General features: G+C 44.8%; 2 protein-coding genes across 2 annotated transcripts in view; both read left to right on the top strand.

Annotated features, from left to right (window-relative positions):
• LOC144109590 (uncharacterized) overlaps window positions 1-22922 on the top strand; it is a 55543-nt gene that overhangs the window by 15181 nt on the left and 17440 nt on the right. The window lies entirely within an intron of this gene.
• On the top strand, window positions 1131-21381 carry LOC144110794 (uncharacterized). The gene is made up of 4 exons (XM_077643889.1): window positions 1131-1337; window positions 8203-8299; window positions 13481-13671; window positions 21262-21381. Exons 1-4 carry the CDS (start codon window positions 1131-1133, stop codon window positions 21379-21381), a joined length of 615 nt encoding a protein of 204 aa, XP_077500015.1.

Raw genomic sequence — 22922 nt, forward strand, 5'->3', positions numbered from 1 at the left:
CATTTGTTTCTCGCGTTTGTAAATAGCTACACTGCAATCATTTCGCTGCATAAAAACCGTGCTTTAAATTTTAGCGCATTGGCCTTGAGCTCAGAGAAAAAATGTTCAGTGAAATCCCATTTGAGTGCTGCTGCTAAGTGTGCTTTTGGGATTTGCAGTCATGGTTTCCAAGAAGTTGTCACATGAAAGCTCTCAGGGGGATATTCATTTTTTTAGTGCTAAACCAGAACTTCGCGAGGTCAAACTGGCTGACCGAGTTTGTGTGAAGCTTGACCTTGAGGTTGACCTTGGCCAAAACGTAAATAAATAAGGAAATAATACCGCGAGTGGGATTCAAACCCGCGGGATGCTATCAGATCACCTTCATTGCCCACTGCACGAGAACACTATGCTATCACCGCAGGCAATCGTGTATCGTGTTAAACTGAAAAACACTCTGGCGCTGTGCATTGCACATAGCCTTTTCTTCAACTAATACTGGTATCCAACTAGTATCGATGCCGACGTCCCAGAAAACAAACCCATGAGACAACCAGTCTAAACGCATGCTTTCACAAGCCTACTCGGTTTAATGACGTTAAATCTTAACGCTCTGATTACCGTTTGTATAAACGACGCCCCCTGCAGCCTTCCTCTGGAGAACTGCCGGCTGTAAATAAAATTTCGTTCATTTCGTGAAAGTTGTTGGATACGTGCGCATAGACGTGTGTTTCGTGCGTTTTTTCGTGGCGAGCCAGCTTCAAAAGCATCGTAATCAGGTGGGGTAAGAATTGCGATTTAATCAGGAAAAATCCCCGCTTACGAAAGACGACCTGTGAACTTTGCAATCAGTTTTTCAAGGTTAGCCAAACAAGTTCACACAAGCGCGATAGCAATCGCATGCTCTGTCACCAACAACAAAATAAAGAGGCCAGAAAGAAACTTCGAGCGCTTTCTCGTTCTGGCGAGGAAGCGCGAGACCCCTAGAAAGTGCACATTTTCTATGGGCGTCACTCCTCCAGCAGTTTCACGCCTTCGAGTGCTTCCTTAGTCTCTGGAAAAGCGCCTCTCAGTCCATTTATGATAGTGTGAGCCGAAAAATCCCGTTGAAAAGCAGCATCACCCAGAACCTCGGCTTATCGGGACGAAGAATGCTTCCCACCATTGCAATGTTCTACGCTTTAATGTTCAGTCCGTTATTGCTACTGTGGGCGGGACGCTGCTGGTCGGTGGTACTTAGCTCCGACTACCAGCTCCTCGCACGCCGTATGGAGGAACCGGTCGTGACTGACGCCATCTGCGTGCTCTCCGAGTCCCAAGGCAGCAACGTTAGCGGCGTGCTCAACTTTCACCAGAAGGTGAGTACCCTTTCTTGAAAGTCTGCATAGCAGTAACGCAAGTGCCGGCGCTCGGCTGCTGGTCTGTAAGCCTGCGGGTTTGATCTCAACCGCTGTGGTATAATTTCAATGGAGGCGAAATTCTAGAGGCCCGTGTACTGCGTGATGTCAGTGCAAGCTAAAGAACCCCAGGTGGTCAAAATTTCCGGAGCCCTCCACTACGGCGTCTCTCATAGCTTGAGTCGCTTCGGGACGTTAAATCCCCATAAACCAAACAAACCAAACCAAAACGCGTGACCATGTCCAGCTGCTGGCTAACAGTGCGCCAAATGCTGCTTTAAATACTGAAAGGAAGCTCCGTTAAAAGTGCTACAGGGTGTGCTTCTAGTTTCAACAGCAGTAAAGATTTCTAGAAGGGAGTGTGCCCGACATTAAAAAAACAGTGTCTAGCGTTCCGTCCAGACGGAACATTTGCAGCTGCTGCAGTTCCGTGCAGTGGTGGTGGTGGTTATGTTGGGTTGGGGTAGGTTGGCTTAGGTTAGGTTGGCTTAGGTTATGCTGGGTTGGGGTAGGTTGGGTTGGGTTAGGTTAGGTTGGTTTGAGATGGGTTAGGTTGGGTTAAGTTCCGTCTGGACAGAACTCTAACGCAATTTGGAGTTCAGTCTGGACGACACTCTAGCCACAGATTCGACCATCCTATGTGTACTGCATGTTATTGGTTTCTTAATATTAAAACAAGCAAGCGCGGCTGGGACCGGCTCGAAATTTTTGAAAAGTGACTTGCTTGAACTGCGCCGAACTGAGGCGCACTCGTGCTTCCATGTTTGCTCGCATGTTCCAGTGCTCGCATGTTTTTGTGAAGTAAGATAAGCAGATCGACAAGACAACAGAACTTTAATTACGAAACTGTATCTGGCATTTGCAGAAATAAAGAAATTCATTATATCAGTGAAAAAATGTAGGCAGTTGGGATTGTTGACAACACAAGACGAGATGAACAAGGATTTAGGGGGAGCCTGTCTGGTAGCCAATGTTTCGACAAGAGCAGTTATCTTGTCAAAGATCACTTGTCTTAAAGTACTCTTGCCGAAATGTTGACTAGCAGAATAAGGCTCTCCCTAGACCTTGGTTAACTCTGTTTTGCGCAAAATCAGTAAATTTCATTAGCGTCTCTGGTCTCTCGAAGGCTAGGGAGGCTTATAGAGAGAACAAGAACTTCAAATGACCGTCAAGCCCATCTTTCAGTGCCGTCGTGCGTTCAGATGTTCGCGAGTTTTTGATGGACCTGCTATGTCTCGCCAAGCACAAATAAATCAGCACGTTCAAAATTAGAGGAGTAACCCGTCACTAAAACAGACGCCAGGAACTTCAGCTATGCTTCGTCATGCGCAGGGGATGAGAAGTAATGTTTCCTAACGGCGCAGGCATTGAATCTAAACTTCTTTTCCCGCTTACGTCTGCTTCTTTTGCCAAGTTGGCGCTGCACATGTTGTCTCCTTTGATATTTTTGCTCAGGATTCAACAGCTGAGAGCGCTCCGTCCTATGAGCAAGTGCCTCTTTTGTCTGCTTTTTTTTACTGCTCTTCCCAAACAGGATGTCTTACATTAATCGTGTCGCAATCGTTCTGCTTGCACACAATAGTCAAAGAAGCGACTATCGTGAAAATCAAAATGCCCGCAGCTGTCGACCGCGGCCATCACTAAAAAAATCCCAGTTACGAGCACTGCTGCTCAGCAAGTTCTGTTCTTCAATTAACCTCTCCGTGTGCCAGCGGCCTGTACTTTACCTCCAGCTAACTAGCTTATCTAATCCGTCCACCTGACTCCCCGTCCCCCTCCTTATCTCTCCCTGCTATATTTGCAGTCTAATCTTAACATTATACAGCGCGCCAGTATCATCGCTACTAGTTGGGAACATTAGCAAAGAACTTTGCTAACAGTGTGGCACAAATTGTAGTGCCATTTAGAGGAACGCAATTTTCAGTTGTGCGCATGCGCGACAATGCGAGACTTTTTGTGAAAACTGGTAAGGACACGAGTAAAAGCCAGTAGTTCCTTTTTCACTGAGTTATGTTTTTGAAAATGCAAGACGGCGGTTTCAATAGGTTTTTTACTAATAATTTCACTTGTCTTTCTTTTAACTCAGTGTTAACAGGACTCAAAATTATTTGTCATTTACTATCTCTAGAGAGGAGCTCCCTGCTAGGTTGCGCTTTGTGACGCTTCTGAGCCGAAATCGCTGTTTAAACAACTAAATATGAATAGTTTTTCCAATAACAATTTTTTATTCCCTTTTAACCAAAAGCTTAACTGGAAAACCTGCACTGAAATAAATTACGATTTGCTTTTGGGTGTACACCCGTCGTCAAAAATAACTGGATGGGCACTCTGCCGAAAGAATTTAATTTCTTCAAATTGAAAGCATAATGGTCAATATTTATTGATGCACTGTGTAACGCGCAAAATCTCCATTAGGCAGCATTAATCAATTGAAGGAAGTACAAAATAAGGGTGATGAATTTAACTTTTTTTCGCTAATGTTGCCTGTACGTCACCTTTCACATTGCAATATGAAATCTTTTGAGAGACAAACTAGCCGCTTAAAATTATTTCAGCACTGTCGGTAAACCTGCTTTATTAGACTTCCCCTAGATGTCGCTACATCTTAGAGCATGAAGCAACCTCCTGTGGGAGTCCACTCGGATGTGCACGGATCATCGTTGAACCATGACATAACTCACGAGGTTAACCGGTAGTCACAAAGCTGCTTGCTGGCAGGTATAAACCAAGATTATCATAACAAACAATTGTGACACTACACCTTTTGTGACACTACGCCGTTTTTTTTCTTTGCCTTATCAGTGGCTGTACCGCTTCAGTCGTGTGTGTCGGCGTTGCACGGCTGGTTTCTTATCGTGAAAAACTATCTTCCCTCCTTGTTCTTCTCTGATTAACAATGTTCCTCTACACTCTAAACACAAAAACACCTGTACGGGAATAAAAAGGGTGTAAGCGACCCCTTTTTATGAAAGAGAATAAGCGCTAGAGGACAGCTTCTTCCCTTTTTAATCCTTTCTGTTTAGAGTGTACCTGACAATCTAAATGCGCCGAATTTGCTTTACCCTGTGGTTATTTTTCGCAAGCACACAGACCCTTGCTTGCCAGACGCCACTAGCTTGAGTTTAAGCAAAAAATCGTTACGGAGAAATGTGCTGATTCACTGCGGTGTCGCGTTGTGCTTTTCCGTGGAAGTGATGGGAACTGCCGCTAAATTATGCTGGAAAACGGATACTGCTTCTCTTAGGCGTTTAGTACAAGGAAGCCTATTTATATGCGAATGAAGCGCAGAAAGACATTACAGATAGATGGCAACCTTATGACAGTTACCGTGAACAATGGAGCACATGGCCTAGCGCGCAAAGAGAACATTCAAAGGTGTTCAACGTGTGAGTAAAGCAGTACACGGCGCGAAGCGTCTGTCTTGTGCACTGTCATTTTTTCGCTAAGAGCGACATTATTTCTTTTTCTTCGCGAACCGTTAAGTGTCCTGATGACGTTCATTCACACAATGGAGCATAAACTCTCCAATCAGGCCTTTCAAATCCACCTATCTGTTCCGGATGTATTAAAACTTGTATATCTGCACGTAGTTCGCTGTTCCAACTCCGTTTGAACTGCTATTAAGAATTGAAATAGCCAACGATTACAAAAATAAAACGGAGCTGTCGACAACAATAGAGCCCTTTTGGGTCACTCTACAAGGCGTTCAACTCTAATCTTTTCACTTCCGCGTCGCTTTCGAGAGCTTAAAAATAGACGACCCCTGTAAAAACAAAGATATAAAGATAACAGTACGAGAGCCTCGGTTCCGACCACGGCTTAAACCATGCTCGCTTTGCAGCGGAGCTCGCGCCACCAACTTTTAAAAAATTCCTGCAAACGAGGTCAACGACATCGTAAAGTTCACCGATGTTTTTCTTGTCTTTCGTGCCGCGATAGTTTAGGCAACGCCTATAGCTTGGCGAAACAAAGCAGCCCTCCTCTATCTTAATTTTGCTTTCTTATCTCGAAAGTTTTTGAGGAATACCGACCGCCCATGTCGTCAGTGTCCTCATTTTTTTCCCCAGCCTCAGCGCCTTGTGCGCCGGCAGAAATTTGCGTCACGGCTCGTTAATTCGATTGATGCTTTCCAAGCCACCGACGCCCTCTCCTAACGCAACAGAACACGTATTCATGGTTTAGTTGTGTGCAGAATGCACGAAACTGCTAACATATATAGTAGCTCTAAACTGTCTTAACAGAGCTTTGCGGATGATGGTTTGCTCCAATATCAGTACGAACATACATTAGGATATTTTGCCAAGGTGGCTAACAGGGGCCGTAGTCACTTTTTCGCACGTCTTGGCTTATCTGGCAGCTAGTGCAGAGGTTCTCCTCCTGCAGCGTACGCCCTACTGAAAAGTTCCATATGAACCACTCGTATGTTATTTGGAAATATGGAGCTCATACCATATGCAAAGATATATGGAAATCTATATCTTGCCTGTACGGAGTCCACAAGATTTCGATAAAATTTCTATACCACTTTCATGCAATGCACATCATGTCATGCGGAGTCCGTAAGCTTACATACGTGCTTCCATATAGTCCATATCGACTCCATATGATCCGTTCTGACTCTATAAAATTTCTTATGAAAACAAATGGAGTTGTCGAGCTTGTTAGATGGAAACTTTCAGTAGGGCGTTGCCTGGGCTTTTGAACCAGATGAACACATGCAAACTGAGGACTTGGTGCCTGTCCCTCGTCCTCTTTCTGAGTGCTCATGTAACGCCTTGTTTAAAATTTAACGTTTCGTTCCATCGCTACTGCATGTTTCCTTATGACGAGTTCATAATTCCATACTTCTCGATAAGAAAGTTTGTTCAGTCAGTATGGATCGCATGGAGTCGGTATTTACTATACGGAGGCACGTATGTAGTCGTACGGACTCAATATGGCATCACATACACTGCATAGAAATCGTACTGAAATTATGTGGAATGCTTACGGACTATGTAGACTCATATGAATTTCCATATACTGTTCCATGTAATGTCGACTCCATATTTCCATACAAGCGGCTCATATGTAACATTTCAGTAGAGATGCCTTTGTTCCCTTGCTGACTACAGCCGAGCTAACGAACTAACCAATAACTCAGCGTAAAAAGCTGCAATATGGTTCTAATTGCGAAGTTCCAATGTGTAGCAGACTAGTACTAACGTGTACAAATCAAGTGTTTTTCATTTTCATATTACACACGCATTCGGCTCTTCAAAGAGCTTTAGCAATTAGCTACTAATTTCTGCCCGCAGTTGCAGCGGTAATCTATCAATTGCAGCTGGAGCAAAACTTCTCAGAATAAAATCAATGTATGGCCTGCGTGCTGTCTGGAAAGCATAGCTGGTAAGGCTTGATAGGAGAGTAGTGCTTCAGCGAATTTGATCGATAGCAGTGCAAAATATGCCCCACCCCTAATTAAAACAAAAGAGAAACTGATTTCGTTTTCATGGAAACGAAGTTCTATTTATGATGGTGGCAGAACTCATTCGCGGAAGAGTGCGAATGACAGATGGGGGTAGAGATTAGCGCCGGAAGGAGAAAACGGGATAGGAGATGGTTGTTGACTGGTTAGTTTTTTCTTCTTTGTCTTTGAGCGAATTTTTATGGTTTGGACTAGGGCTGAAAGTGATGTCACGTGTTAGGCCCAACGTGACGTTGCCAGGCGACGTTGGCTTTTCTGCGAAAGAGACTGTCGTAACGTAAGAGAAACTGGAAGGCATGGCTATGAAACGTTTCACGGTCGTTGGCCGTGTGTGCCCAATTAATCTTCGTTCTTAGTGACTGAGCCGAGTCTCTTAAAAAATATACAATATAATGCGAGATGGACTGCGGCAGCCATAAAAAATAAAAACTGAGCCAAAGAACACGATGACAGTGTTTTTAGAGCTCAGTCTGAAAGCACCGCCTGCATAAATTATCGACATAGCGTTAATAGCGGGCATACGTGTCCTCAGTCAATTCAGTGTCAAAGAAATTATTGCCGTTGATAGCCAGCCTTTTCAGTCAGGATTGTAAAACTTGATATTCGCTTGAATCCGGAAATTCTCTGTTGAGACAGCACTATTCACAGTGACCCACGATGGGCTCTAGTTTTGTAGATCAAAGTATTCTCATTACAGCTCGTTCTCAAAATCTTGCCTTTCTGAGATCGCGATTGGGAACGGAGAAGAGGCTTCCTAAATCCCGCCTTACTGACGATTGGTGCCAAACTGCTTAAAGACTTGTCGGCCTTCAAAGAAACACCTTTCAGACCTGTAGTCGCACAAATTTTCCCTCGTCTTTTCTCTAACAGTCGGCTGCCACACCCTCCTAAATATTTAATTACCGTTATTCCCGAGCCGGTCAATCGACGGAATTGCTTTTATAGAAGAGACAGGAAGCTCCATAATGGGCGTGTCTATTCTGAGATTCCCAACTCCGATGAAGTGCAGGTAGTAAGAGTGGCGCTAATGTTGATTCGGTTTTTTTTTAGTCTGTTTCGGACTTCATTTTCTAGATTTTTAGGGTTGAGTTCAGGGTTATTAACTTTAAGTGTGCGCTCTCTGCACCCTATTAGTAGTGGCCTACGGACAATTAAAACATGATCAGCCATTCTCCTGTTTCCTTTCCCACGTGTAGGGTAGCACACCGGGCGTCGCCTAGTTAACCTCTCTGCCTTCCTTTTCGTTCTTCTATCTACATCTCTCTCAACTGCTAAAAGCAATTATCGTGGGTGCATACGCTTGAAACGGATTCCTTCCAGACTGAGGGAGCTCGTTCAACAAGGTCGTCTTCTCTGCAGGGCCCTGACTACTTCGTCACCATTACGGGCGACCTGGCCGGGCTGTCGCCGGGACTCCACGGATTCCACATTCACCTTCGCGGTGACCTCACGCAAGGTAGGATACGCGCCCATTGCCTCAAACACTCGCTGAACTGCTTCCGGCAAAATCGAGCAGGCCACCCACTACGGTGGTGTCGACGGTGCTGCGTTAATTTTCGCTTTATATTACATCTGACGCTTCTGAAAGAATTGCTAAAAAATCTAACGTCGCAATATTGAAATGATGGTTATAACGAAGGCGTGACGATTCCCCTTGGAAGCTAGGTCAACACGTGCTATAACGAAGTAATGGCCGTGCCCCTTCATCTCTGTTATAATGAGGTTCAAATGTAGACGATATTCTAGGGCAGCGAAAAAAAAACACCCTCATTATGCTCTCGTTGCGTGCCAGTGTATTTCAAGTGTTTGCGGAAGGGGTGAAATCATATAAACGCGCATGCGCACAAGGTAAGAACTGCGTTTCTTTAGAATATCATATCAAAGGAGGATTTAGAACCCATACTCTAGGGATCACATAGGTAGTGTTATCTTTGGCAAGCTGCTGAACGCGCTAATTTGTGGTGATGACATACTTCGCGTATGCCGGCACCATTTTTCCACGTCAAGCCTCCTACGGGTCTTTCGCCGCGCTAGAATGAAGGAAACAAGCTGATTAGTGTCAGAATCTAAGACACTCCAGGTGAGAACAAGATATTTGTAAAAGTAGTACAGAAATAACTAACGCCTTCATATTTGCCCATTGATTGTCTGAGGCACCAAAATGAGACCGCCACGCGATATACAAGAGCATTCCGTAGTGTATCTTCAAGGGTTGGAGAGGAGGAGCTGTATCACAGATGATTACACTGATCACGGGAGCCCCACATCACACCTCGAGAGATTACAAGCCTTGATTACATCCCAGGCTTCCGAAGGGCGCTTCCCGCTGAAGCGTAGGAGCTCCGAAGATTGATGGGAAAGCGAACAGGACAACCCGCGGAGATGAAGGTTCGCTTATTGTGAAACATGTCACGGTTCTGCGAAAAAACAGCGCCCAGGTATGTTTAGCCTCCAGAGGCGTCCTGGAGTGTTCGGTCTCATTCCGGTTTAATTATAGCGGAACATTATTTTGCAGGAAGGAAGCCAGACCCCCTGCCCCCTCCCCCCCCCCCCCCCAAAAAAAAAAATTAAACGAATGATTCGCGAATGGGATATCAGATGAAGAACGTTAGCTAAGTTGTTTGCACGTCCGCTTTCAAGAAATTTAGATACCAGCTTGTGAATCAAGAAACGGCGATTCGTTTGGTACCACCCGCATCCCTCTGCAACCACTGGTTCGCCCGCCACGGCTCTTTGAAGGTCGCCGCCAATGCGGTTTCGAGGAACAAAGGTCGTCGGTACAAATCCCTCACTCGCACCAGGCTTCAACCGACTAACCAATTTGCGCGCTCAATTCTGCCGGTGCGTTTGCTATCACTCCGAACCCTCTGCGCCAAGCGGGTGGGCCACAATTTAGTCACCAATGGCGACCCCAAGTGGCACCAGTCTTGGCACCCACTATGACGGTACATATATAGCGAAACGCAAGTATCGGGTGTAATCCGTCCGCCGTGCCGGCCCGACAACTGCGCGCGGTGGGATGTCACATTTCGCTGACCTGAGGTGTTACGGCTGTAATAACTTGATTAAGCCGGCATCTTGAAACCTGAGAGCGGACGGAGAAACGGACACGAAGCGAGCTAATGTAAGTAATAAGAGCTGACGCTATTTAAAAAATACTATACGTGAGTTGAAGGAAAGGAACCTGTGAGTAGAAGGAAAGGAACCTCACGTAGCATCATTTGTCCGCGCGCTTTCGTCTGTGTGTACACCTGCTGCTGCTCAACCAATCACGAACCACGACACAACTTTCCACCGACTCGTCGCGTGTCTTCGACGCAGTATAGGAATAGCTGCGGGACAATCAATCATCACCGCCGATGTGGCGTGCTGCTTGAGAGATAGTGAGCCGAGAGCGCTTCTTCGATCGCGTCTTCGTTGAGTGAGTGCACTGGGTCGCGCGATGTTTCCTTGGCGATGAGGTAGGAGCGGCTGTTTTGAAGAAGTCCAGCAGTGGGTGTCTTAGCGCGTTCGTGAGAATGGCTTTTCAAGTTTGTCCTAGTAGGACGCCTTTGCCTTAGCTTTAAAATCTTAATGGTTGTGGCGTAAAGTGCGAAACTAAAAAACAGGACAGTTGCATGGTTGCGCCAGTCCTTGTTTCTCTCTTGCACGTGGTTCGTCTAATGTCTTGCGCACATCGATCATCTGTATTATCATAATGTACCAACTACGTCCAACAGAAATGTTATTGAAGTTCCTTTCTTGTACAATGGGCTCTTCTTTTCGTGTGCCTTCTTCTTATTCTTTTTCTGTCATCAACGTTGCATGGTGGTACGGACTGGTGTGGTACGGTGTCATAGTGTGTGCTCTTGAATGGTATTGCAATCTGTGGTATTGAATTGTTTTGTCATGTGTGGTATAGAAATGTGTGGTACTGAATCATATTGAAATGTGTGGTATTGAATGGTATTGAGATGTGTGGCACTGAATGGTATTGTAATGTGTGGCACTGAATGATGTTGTAATGCGTATTTTGTATGGTGTGCTAATGTATGCTGTTGTATGGTATGGTAAAGTAATGTAATGCTATTATATGGTATGGTAATGTTTGGGATTAATTGGTGTGCAGGGTTAACTTTGCAAGCTGAAAGTCGGCTTCGAGGTGCTGTAGTAGAGAGCTCCGCGTTAATATTCCGACCGTCTTGGGTTAAAGCTGCACTGACATCGCCCAGTACATCATGGTCTTTAGCATTTCGCCTCCATCGAAATACGGCCACCGCGACGGCACCGCGACTACTAAGCCTCCCCAGCTGGTGTGGCAGCTGGGGGAAATATAAACCAAACGTAGCTACGCTTCATTGAAAGAATACTCTTCTAAATGAGCCGCCGCTGTGGCTCAATGACTATGGTGCTCAGCCTCTGATCCTAAATACATGGGTTAAATCCTAGTCACGGCGGCCGCATTTCGATGGAGGCGAAATCCTAGAGGCCCGTGTACTGTGCGATGTCAGTGCATGTTAAAGAACTCCAATAGGTCGGCATTATCCAAAGTCCCTAATACGGCATCCTACATAGCCTGAATCGCTTTGGGCCGGTAAACCCCATAAACCAAACTATCTTCGAGAATGCTACGAGCGCTTTCTCTCGGTGGAAATGGGACTACGAGACTATTAAAATCACAAAGAAAGTCGCAGATTTTGTCATCCGTTATCTAATTTATCTTGATACGGGTGCGCCGTTAATTTCATTTTGTAGAGTGCATACAACCAGGAAATCGGAGAAAATGGCGAATTCAAGGAGGTGCAGCAACACAACACGGCTTTTTCTGCTCATCTAACGGGTGCTGGTTGCGACTTTATCAACAAATAGTAACATCCCACCGCCTGCCATGACGGCGTGGGAAGTGAGCGGCTGTTCGCATTCTACACCTCTGAACAATAACCGCACTGCACGCTTTGCTGTACGGCGGCTCTTGTGGAAATGCTGCTGCACGGTAAAGGTGAGAGCTGATCTCTGCTGGCAGAGAAGTGACATGACCAGGCGAAGTTATTGTAATTCTCGAGGACGGCACTGCATTTATATAGCTGCTATGTACTTTCTGGCGCACCCAAGCAGTGAGCTTCTAAAAATAAGTCATTTGCGATCTTAAGAACACAAGTCTTTCTATCTAGCTGATAATCTCCGATATCTCTCTTACGGTATCTTTATCACTCAAAAACGCCTACTTCATTGATGCTGTTCTCTTTACCATACCTACCGCGATGGTGGCGGTATCGGCAGTTCCCAGAGGAATAGCTTTACATAATTATGAAACTCTAAACTGAGTGGGCGCCACACCAGACTGAGCATGCGGGAGACACGGAGGGCTCTGTCTAGAATTTATTCAGGGGAGGGGCGGGGGGAGGGGATATTACGGAACTGGGGTTATTATCGTTTTAGGATAGTCTGACCCAATCTATCCTGATGTCTTCTGAGATGACGGGTGTTGGAATTGTTTTTCGTATATGACCATTTGCGAGCCTAAGAAGAATGCTGCATGCGAGCCACAAAATGCATGGCGCATTAAAAAGGCATGTTGGTTGCTTTTATTTTTTGACAAGGGGATGGGCTATGTTCACTCGCGACATTGAGCGCACCTGAATTGCGCACGGCGGAATTCCCACTTTCCACAAAGGCCTCACTAGAGTCTTTGTCAACTTCTCTTGACGCCCGGCACAAATTACTGTTGAAACAGTTCAGTAGTGGTAACGTATAGCCACATATGCATAAAGCCGTCTAGAGAGTTCATATGCAAGATGTCTAGAAAACTACTCAGTTCACCAACACCCCAAAATTTCTCTTGAGAATGGAAGTTTTCTAAAGCGCAAACTTTGTTTATCAAAAAGGTTGACAGTTTATGCTCATCAGCTCAATGCAGTATTTCAAGATAGAAATAGCATAAGCCGTTATTTTTTTCGATCTAGCGTTAATATTAAAGCGAGACAATGAAATATTCTTGAAACCAATGCCAAAAAAAGAATTTGAGATTTCGAAATGCGGACCCAGGGAATGGAGTATTGCAGTAACGTTAATTTCTGTGACCACGCGAAAAATCGGCAGTATGAAATGGGTAGTCCACTCACGTCTATTCTATGGCAGTTCGTGAAGTTGGCTATCGATGCATGAGGCCACGATAACTTACATGCGCCTATAAGGGTGGCCTTATAAAAAACATTCAATTAAAAACGAAGAAAATGGCTGCTCTGTTACGTAAAGCCCTGAGCCTCTTTTTCCTGGCTGCGAGCACCATTTAGAGAAAGAAAGTGACCAGCAGTTTATTTCTCAGAGATGACTGAACGCGCAATGGGTACAGCGCGAAGCGTTAAATGTCACTTGGATGCATGGCGCTTAGCATTTAAAGGCGGCGAAGATTATTAGCGTAGGGTAGGCATGTGCATGTAAGTGTAAGCAGGTACACACGCAGGTGCATGCAGATGCACATGCACGGATTCACGGTTAGCTAGACAAGGAAACTGCGTAAGGAGAACACATAAACACGCTCGTGTGCACACGGGGCACTCTAAATGTCAAAACAGGTTGGCCACCCATTCGTCACTTTCGCTTGTTTGGAGTTAGAACGAGGAACGCTCAGTCTTTTTTTGTTTTTTTTCCTATACAGGCTGCATGAGCACTGGCCCACACTTTGACGTAGGCCGTGGCAGCTGGCACGGAGCTCGGCTTGATGTCGTTCGACACGTCGGAGACCTCGGGAACGTCGAGGCGGACTCTCGAGGCGAAGTCTTCTTCACCATCAAAGACCGTCTTGTCTCTCTGAACGGACCCAACTCTATCGTCGGCAGATCAGCCATAGTAAGTGTTCTAGACGCGTCGGAAAATTCAACTTGCACAAAGCGAGTGCCCAGTGCTGCCCTAAAACTTCGAAATGTTGATTTAGTGTTTGCATTCTATGAACATATCTATTTAGTTGTCGTGTCGTGAAACTGAGCACTTTTTCCGCGGTTCTCTTGACAATGCCTGTGAGGTTATTCTGGAGGGTCGAAAAACTAACCACGTGGCGTGTCTGGAAGTTCTGGCTATTGCACACTTCAGTAACCGAACCCTGTCATGAAACTGAAAAATGAGTCAGACCTCGAAAACACTATAAAACAAAATATGAAAAAAAACCCCCGAATGAAATCAAACCCGCAGATGAAAACTGCATCAAACCCACTCCAGCACGCACCATGAAGCAGCGAGATGGCTATTCGGCAGAAAAATTAAAGCCGCTGATAAAAAAGTCCCACATTTCCCAGAAACAGTAAGAGTGAGCGTTGGGTCACAAACGAGTGACAGCCAGCGCCATTAGGCGTTTCCAAAGAACACAGCTCGGCAGGGTAGAACACCGTTTTATTTACTTTTTAATTGCCCAACGAGAATGATTTCTACCAATTAATGTCATGAAATGAATAAAAGTGACAACGAGGCAAAGCATTTTGTTGTACTCACTTAGCGAGGAGTGAAGGGCGGAACGAAAATGCCACAGGACTCAGTTGACGAAGCTGTGGCAACTGAGCTGTAGGGCTCGGTAATGTGCCAGCAGATTTAGAACACGCTTTCTGAAAGGGCCTTGCGCGGACAACTCTGCAAAGTTTTCCACTCACAAAAAGAAAAACACGCAAACGAGGGAAGTCAAAATACGAGACAATTTATAGGTCTCTGGAGAAAGCAAAGCGACTCCGTATCAGAATTTGCTCGAAATGTAGCGGAGGCTGCGAGCGCGAAGCGACTTGCACGATAACATTAAAAACCTCATTGCAGAAAATCGGCGGGCTGAACGTGCCGTCATCAATTACGAAACCAAACCTGAAAAATTACATTGGCTGTAGTGAATGACGTTACCAGACCAGAGAATGGCCATTGGCTAGAGGGAAGTGAGCCACCACACCGGAAGTGACGACACCATACCAGGTTTGCCAGTGTCAAGCCACTACCTGCCAACCGTGGCAGGCTATAGATGGTGCTGACTAATAACTGCGAAGAAAATGGCTCGTACAAAAGCAGGTCAGCATGCAAAATAGAGCCTCCCAAACAACTATCTGTGTTAAAATAAGGCTTTCCGGAGCTATTCCTCATCCGACTCATTCGGGAAGAGAAAAGTAGTTATTACAAGTACATAATTCCCTTCTAATAAATGCATTAACTGCTCAGATTGTTATTCCGTTACCAATACAGAATGCATTTAGGTGTGCTGTGTCTTGCTTACACGCTTTTGGGTGATTCAGGTTTGAAAGGCTTCGCTTAAGGCTGGTAGCTTTCCTTTGCTTCTGCGAGTTACTAGGTGAAGTACGGGAAGAGTTGGTTTTGAATTTGATATTTTAGCACTCTAAAATACAGTTCAACGATACAGCACAGCCACGTAGCGCGTGCAGACAGACTCTGTGCATTGTGCCTCACTCGTCAGACAGGATGATGGACCCATGAAAAGCACTTCCCCATACGTGTAGCCTGTGCTCCCGCGACATCAACGGCATGAAATTAGTTGCGTTCTCAAAGAACCTCGGATTTTCGGTATACGTTTATTCAAAACGTAAAACTGAGCAGGTGACAAGACACAGGAGGGAAGCAAACAGGACGAGGTCATTCTGACTATAAAGGAGCAAAAAGAAGCAATTATATGCCATAAAGGCAAAAAAAGTAATACACGGGTGGCCACCACCGATAGATTTAGCAAGTAAATTGTGGGCGTCAACATATATATTTTTGCGGATCCCAGAGGACTACGTCTCTTTGCCCCTTAATTTTAACGATGAGCACGGAACATTTTTAGGCGCAATTCACACCAGTTTGAACAAAAGGCAGGGAGGTTTAAATGCAATTTTCAAGGCGGACAATAATTGTTTCTCTGCTGGACACTCAAAAACACCAAGGAGCCATTGAATTAATTTTTACAAAGAACAAACATTCAATTGAAGTTCTCCTCAGTGCCATTCTGATTAAAAATTAAACGAATGATTCGCGAATGCGACATCAAATGAAGAGCGTTAGCTAAGTTGTTTTCACCTGTGTTTTCGACAAATTTGGATACCGTCGTGTACACCACGAAAGGACGAATCATTTGGTATCACCCGCATCCCTCTGCGACCGCTTGATCACCCGTCACGGCCCTCTCAAGGTCGCCCCATTACAGTTTCGAAGAACAAAGGTCGTCGGTGCGAATCCCTCACACACACCAGGATTCAGCCCGACTAACAACTTTGTGCACTGAATTGTGCAAATTCGTTTGCCACCGCTCCGAACCCTCTGCGCCAAGCGGGTGGGCCACAATTTTGTCATCAATGGTGACCCTCCAGTTGGAGCAGTCTCGGCACTCGCCCGCACGGTACATATATAGCGGAACTACAGTATAGGAAGCAATCCGGATGCCGCACCGGCTAGAAGACTGCGCGCGCGTGGTCACGTGGTGAGGTGTCACATTTTTCTAACCTGAGATTTTCTGACCTGAGGTGGTACGGTTATGATCACGTGAATTAGCCGCCATCTTGGTATCTGAGAGCGGACGGAGAAGCAGATTCGCACCAAGCAAATGTTAGTAGTAAGAGCTAACCCTCTTAAAAAATTAGCAACCATAATTAAGGGCCCTCAATGTGCACGCTCATCATCCCTGAGAAGCGTGCTCTCTCTTGAGCAAGCGCGCCTTAGAAGAAGCCCACTTTACATTCACGACTACTGCCGACAGGTATGTTCTTGGAGAAAAAAGGTTGCAAACAAATTGGTTTCTCTTGAGTGCATTTGACCGACTACCTTCATAAAATTTTTTCTCATTAGAAAGGCAGCGTGGCAGGGCATTGTTTTTTTTTCACTTTTATTGCCACCATTAGGAAGGCGTTCAAGATGCAGTTCATATGATCAGTCTGCAGGATGCAGGTCAAGTGATAAACCTTTCCTATTGCAGTGAGTCATTTTTATACGCTGTCTTCGTTATGGCGTACTATCCTTGTTACTAAAGACAAGCAGTTTTCCCCAAATCGCAGAAATAAATCGCGTATCCTGTGAAGGCATAGCGCCTCTGAAGTGTCGAAGGCGTTAGCACTTCGAAAGTTCCGAATTTATCGGTCTGAAAGAAGTCACAATAGGCTTATTAAAATTCGCTAGCCTTCGTTTCCAAAGAAATGCCCTGTGCTCTAAAAAAATTTAGCAGGCTGGTAAGTTCAATGGCGGCGCGCTTTTGACACATTACTGTTGTACGTGGGACGCTTCTGATGCTGAGCTAATTATATTTCATCGTAAATTTTTTTATCTATGGGCTTATGAAAGACAGACTGGTTGATGATTCTACATATTTGGACTTTGCCACTCAGCAACAGATTTAGGCTGTAGTGAAAAACACCCCTCATGGCGATGCATAAAGAGATTAGCGCAAATAAGAGTAAAACCAGCCGTGATGCTGCGTTCTTCTAGTGAGCCAACTAGAGCCACCCCACCTGTCTCATCTGCACCCAGCTGTTGAGAAGGAGTCGAGAATGCAGGCACAGAAGATGATTCTGTTCCTCAAGACAAAACTGTATGTTGCTTCCCACAGCTGGCGTCTGGAGGTACAGAGCGCGCATTTGAACACGCGCTTGTCCGGGATAATAAAGCGCTCTGTAAAAGTAGTGGGCGGATTATTATAATCCTGAAGAGAAACATTTGCTTAACCACTGTAGTCAAATACCTGCTAAAGTTCAAGTTAAGCAGAAAGTTAATCAAATTGGTGATTCATCTTTGAAACAGCACTTGCGCGGGACGAAGGCGCTGATGATGCACAGAGGACAACCGCTGGGCATACACTATTTATTTACTGGCTGAAGATACGAATATATAGGAAAAAAATATGATGCGGCAAAAGATAAAAAGTATCGTAAGAGGGTGGCTAGGGCACGTTAACATTGCTTTAAGAGGCATTAAAATAAGCAGTTTATTTCAGTGAAAAACGATGAGAGAGATGAATGATGAAGTAGATGTGATTTTTAATGCAGTCGACTTGAAAAATCTCTCTACACACCTGTTTGCTTCCGCTTCAACAGATTCTTGTGGCGTTGAACCGTGGCTTATAATTTTTTGCATTCTTTATATTTTTAAATCTCCGCTTGAAGACCAGCAGCCGATCTATCTTGTACTGTGGCACGTTGCGCACGCATTTGATCGTTAAAATACCTGTAAGTTTCGCTGACTTGGCATTTTTTGCACGAGAGAGGAGTCAGTAATTCACTCCTGCTTTACGGACCTTTTCACGATCCTCCGGAAGACCGGTTTCTGGGGCTGTTGGGAGAACGCGACGGAGCTTAACGCTCAACTCTTTTCTGTAATACGAGCACTGTACAGCACCTAATATAGTGGCGTCCGCGAATTTGTTTGTGAAAAAGTCTATATATTGTGGAAATAGTGGCGTAGATAATTTTTCACCCAGCTTTTTAGGCGCTGAAACAGTTATGGCTACCCCGCAGTTTTCGTCAACTTTTATGAGCCGGTGCGACACAATACGCAGGCAAGGTATCACCGCTGGCCTAATTTTCTGTGGAAACTTTTCTCACTAATCTTAGCGCCTTTCAGACTTGACCTGAATCACGAGGGTTTCCACAACCGGCGCAGTGGTTTCCTGGTAAAAAAAAAACGCTTTGTTAAGGCGCTTTACCTCTAGATACTCGCTAGTGGTAACCAGGTGCTCGCTTTATTTGAGTGCTCTGAGTAGACAATTGAGAGCAATTTTCTTTCTAAATATTTTAGAATGTAGTAGCTTATGTACCATAAACACAATAGAACACATACAATAGAAATTGGCTGACTCGCACTACAGAATACCAATCTGTTTAAGGCTGATACACCCAGCAATTATCTTTCGCGTCCATAATCAATGAAATTTCGAAAAACCGCAGCCTTCCATTCTGAGGCTTTTCACACGTGAACTTGAGCCCATGCACACATTGCTAAAAGGCTAGAATTGCGTGTTTCATAGCAGAATATTGTTCTGATTAACTCAAGTGAAAGCGGCATAGCTCTAAGCAGCGAAGGTATAGATTCCACATCGGCTCCGCAAGATTTTTATTACCTCTTCAGGACTCATGACATCATATATAATAGTAGGTCGTCATAGTATAATTAACAAAAGGAAACACACGAAGGCAGCTGCGTTGTTTCTTTGAGCGTTTTGCTGTTTTTGCAACGAATTTCTGTCTATTATTATCCCAAACTTCTGTAGAGGACAATCTATCCCTATTAATTTGAGAAAGAGAAGATTAAAATGTTTGCGCTTAAATTACTATCGCCAGGGTTTTTCTAAATTTGATGATATAAATTCGCAGAATACTCCCTGTATAGGGGACAACGTTGCATAAAAAATGGAACCAAAAACAAGCTGAAAAACTGCCTTATAAACTGGGCCAGCACACTATAGACTGCGTGCGGTATTTACTTGCACTTTCCCTCTCCCACGTTCAACAGTTTTCTTCCTTTCACTCGCAGCGTGCTTCAGCTGTCCCTCTGTAGAGACAATTGCCATATCGCACATCCCTTAACCTAACTTAGCCCAGGATACACGCAACCTAAACAGCGCCCGAATAGTTTCCACTGGGTCAGTACGGGTAGCGGTGACAATCGTACTTTGTGGGCTAATTGATTTCCCATCGTTATTGTATTTGCGACGCACCAAGGAACGCACCCATTAAAAACAGAAGGTTCTTTTTGTTGTCCTTTCATCTTTTCCGGTTATTCTGTTCCTTCGCTAGCTGCAGGAATAGCATGAAGACTCCGGTAGAGCCCAAGACGCCACCCTTTTTCTTGGTCTGGCTCGCTGGAGAAGATAGGAAATAAATTTGAGCACAACAGAGGAAATACGTAGGTCTTCGTCCGCTAATCTTTTCCTCTAACAAGTTCTGGAAACCCTCGGGGACCATTGCCAGCCTTCCTGGAATGCCGGGCTCAGTAGAACACTTAAGCCCACATACGCTGGGTGGGTAATTGAAACTGGCGTCCTCTGGAGGCCAAACTCGCAGTAGATCGCGGTCGACCACTGCTGGTCGGAGTCGGAACGGTGGAGGAAAAATGAGAGGGAATGGCGAGAAAAAGCCTGAGGGGACGTTTCCTAACACCCATTCTTTGCGCTGCGCACGCGAGACCAAATGCCAGAAATCGATTAGAACTGCGCAGAGATTCGGGACAAGGGCAAAGATTGGTGCAGTGTGTTTTCGAGATTAGTGCATTGAGCTTTTCTTGTTCTTGGTGGTCTTAGGCAAGCAAAGAAAGGTAATTAGGCGGGAGGAATCTTGGGTGATAGAGTTGAGTTCTGGCATGTGCCATAGGCTGCTAGTATGGGAATTGCGTTCTATATGTCAAGAACAAGGACTGCATCTTAATAGTGAGATCAACCAAATTATGGCAGCTGTCACCTTAATTGTCCCTTTTTGTTTGCCTGTGACGCTAGAAGTTTAATGCTGATATATTTAATAGTTAATTGACAGGACACGAGCGTAAGTCATGGGAGTCAGCTAAGGGTGATGCTTAGCGCGTTCAGTAGTTACCGTCCGTTTCTAGCTTGTGTGACACACTATATAATGATCTGGTTATATTTCTTCGTGTGGCGTTGGAGCAGCGTTTAATTGTATTAGTTGAAACAGGAAAAAATTGCATTCACACACCTAAATTGGCTTTTGACACGACGGGTGCCTTTAAAAAATGTAGGATAACATGTCGATATATGACCGCAGGGCTTGTGTGAGGCAGCCAATTATAGTGAAAGCTCGGATAACTCGCAGGACCCAAAACGCGCGTTCTACAATGACGCCTGCGAGAAAAATAAATGTAGAGCCTACACGTTCGTTCCGATATTACGCAATTTTTGTTTTTATTATGAAAGATAATTGTGCAAAGAAATTCCTTGGTCATTCGGGGAAGTTTGTCGTCCGGTTGTAAATACATCAAAGCCCTTTTAAACTTAAAGGGGAAGGATGGTTTGCGTACGTGTGATAGAATATGGCGCCGTTTTGAACCTCACTTCTTCTGACCGGAAGAAAAAAGAATCAAAACATCTGACACTCAGCATATTAGAGAGAGAGAGAGAGAGAGAGAGAGAGAGAGAGAGAGAGAGAGAGAGAGAGAGAGAGAGAGAGAGAGAGAGAGAGAGAGAGAGAGAGAGAGAGAGAGAGAGAGAGAAACAGGACAGAAACGTAGGGAGGTTAACCAGGCGATGCTAAGTAGGCTACCCTGCACGTTGGGAGAGGAACATAACAAAAAAAAGAAAAAGAAAGACTAAGCATATTAAGACTCTGTTTATGCCGCTTCATTGAGCATGCCTCTGGCACAATCTAGCCTGCGTAACGAACACACTGCATTAATTATTATTTGGTCTTGTCATGCTTGCAGTGCCGCACTGGTGACAGTTAACTAGTTTCCCTAACTTATTCCTCGTTTTGTTTGTTCGATCTGCAGATCCATGCATTGGAAGACGACCTGGGGCGAGGCGGCTCGCCGGAAAGCCGCATGACAGGAGGCTCTGGACGTATAGTTGCCTGCGGCGTGATCGGAGTCGCTCACCCGAAAAACGAATAGCTGAGGAGATACGAGTTTCCCCTGGAGCGAAACGCTTGTTTGGGTTAATTTGGTTAGCAACACTAAAGTATTTGCTATTGGCTTGATTCGCGTTATTGTCGAAGGTGTTTCCAGCGGTACTCTTACAAACTTTCAATATAACAAATGCTCAGGAACTGTACTTGAAATACCTGAATAAAGGTTGTAAAAAATTTTCTTTGCTGCATTTTTTACCAGTGCTAACATACATTTTTTTCAGGAAGTGACCTGGGGAGAGATATATTGGAAGAACGGCCACGGGAATTCATTTCCGACAATCACAGCAACAGTTTCTCTGAAGGCATGGCGAAACACAAGCTCTTTGTTGTAAAATATTGTTTGACCTTAGAGGCGTAGAAACTGTGCATAGGTTTAATCTCAAAGAATGGTGCTGTGGCAGTGGAAGTTGAAGCTGTGTGGTATTCTTCGCCTTGGCAGTGATGGGTGTCTAGTTTTTTATCCTCTGCGTATTCGTTCGAAACTGCCGTAGTCGTTACTTGGAAGTCTGAGAAAGCGTTATGACTTACACCCCACGATTTCATGTTTTTAAGTTTTCTTTTCTCCGCAGAGCAGTAATAGATTGCAATAACCTTCATCCGCAATTATTTGTTGACACTTAATCAACAGAAAATTTTGTACATAAATTAGAAACGTGCATAAAATATAAATTATGCATACAAGGCACTCTTTGCCTACTTGAGAGCGACTGGATTGAGTGACAAATTGTGACAGCGTTGTGCGTGTGTATGTGTATGTTATGCCTTTTTCCCCTTCTCTCTTCTCCTTTTAGTCCCCTCCCTCTTCCCCAGTGCAGGGTAGCCAACTGGAAGCCCTTTCTGGTTAACATCCCTGTCTTTCCCTCCTCCTCTTTATCTATCTATCTATCTATCTATCTAGGCATTATTGTCATTCCGGCCTTGTGTGACGGGCACATTTTAAAGCTGTTCCTCTTAACTTGTTTGTTTTCTTCATTTCCACCCTGTAACAGTCCGAAGGGGCTTACAGTATTGTAAAAAAAAAAGTTGATGAGGTGAACGAGGAGTGTGCAAAAATGTCGTGCCCTGAACTGTGTGGAAAACGGGGGAAAGCCTAAGTTAAAATAAGCAGTGTGACAAATTCAAGCTTATCATGCATGAAGAAATGCCCGATATCTATCGCATTCCGCCTGTTAACGAGGCAGCGTTAAGGCTCCTCTTGTGAAGTCATGCCAGTGGTTTCCGTTAGGACGTAAGCCACCACTGGCCATTTGTGGTGCCACATAACGACAGGGGCAGTCAGAACCTCCCACAACGTTTCGAGTAGTGTGCCTGATATTAGAATAGAGGAAGATACACAAGGCGTAGTACTCAGCAACTATAGAAGTCTCTCTGGTGCCTTTTCAAAAATGTCTGCTCCGCAGCATCTTTAGGTAAACAAGGCAAGTAACTTAAAGAACCTTGAATTTAAGAATCCTGTACCATGGTACGTAATGAAGCACTATGCATCCGATAAAAGAGAACAGAGTGGCGTAACTATTGGCCTAA

Source organism: Amblyomma americanum, chromosome 11, assembly GCF_052857255.1.
Source record: "Amblyomma americanum isolate KBUSLIRL-KWMA chromosome 11, ASM5285725v1, whole genome shotgun sequence".
Taxonomy (NCBI): domain Eukaryota; kingdom Metazoa; phylum Arthropoda; class Arachnida; order Ixodida; family Ixodidae; genus Amblyomma; species Amblyomma americanum.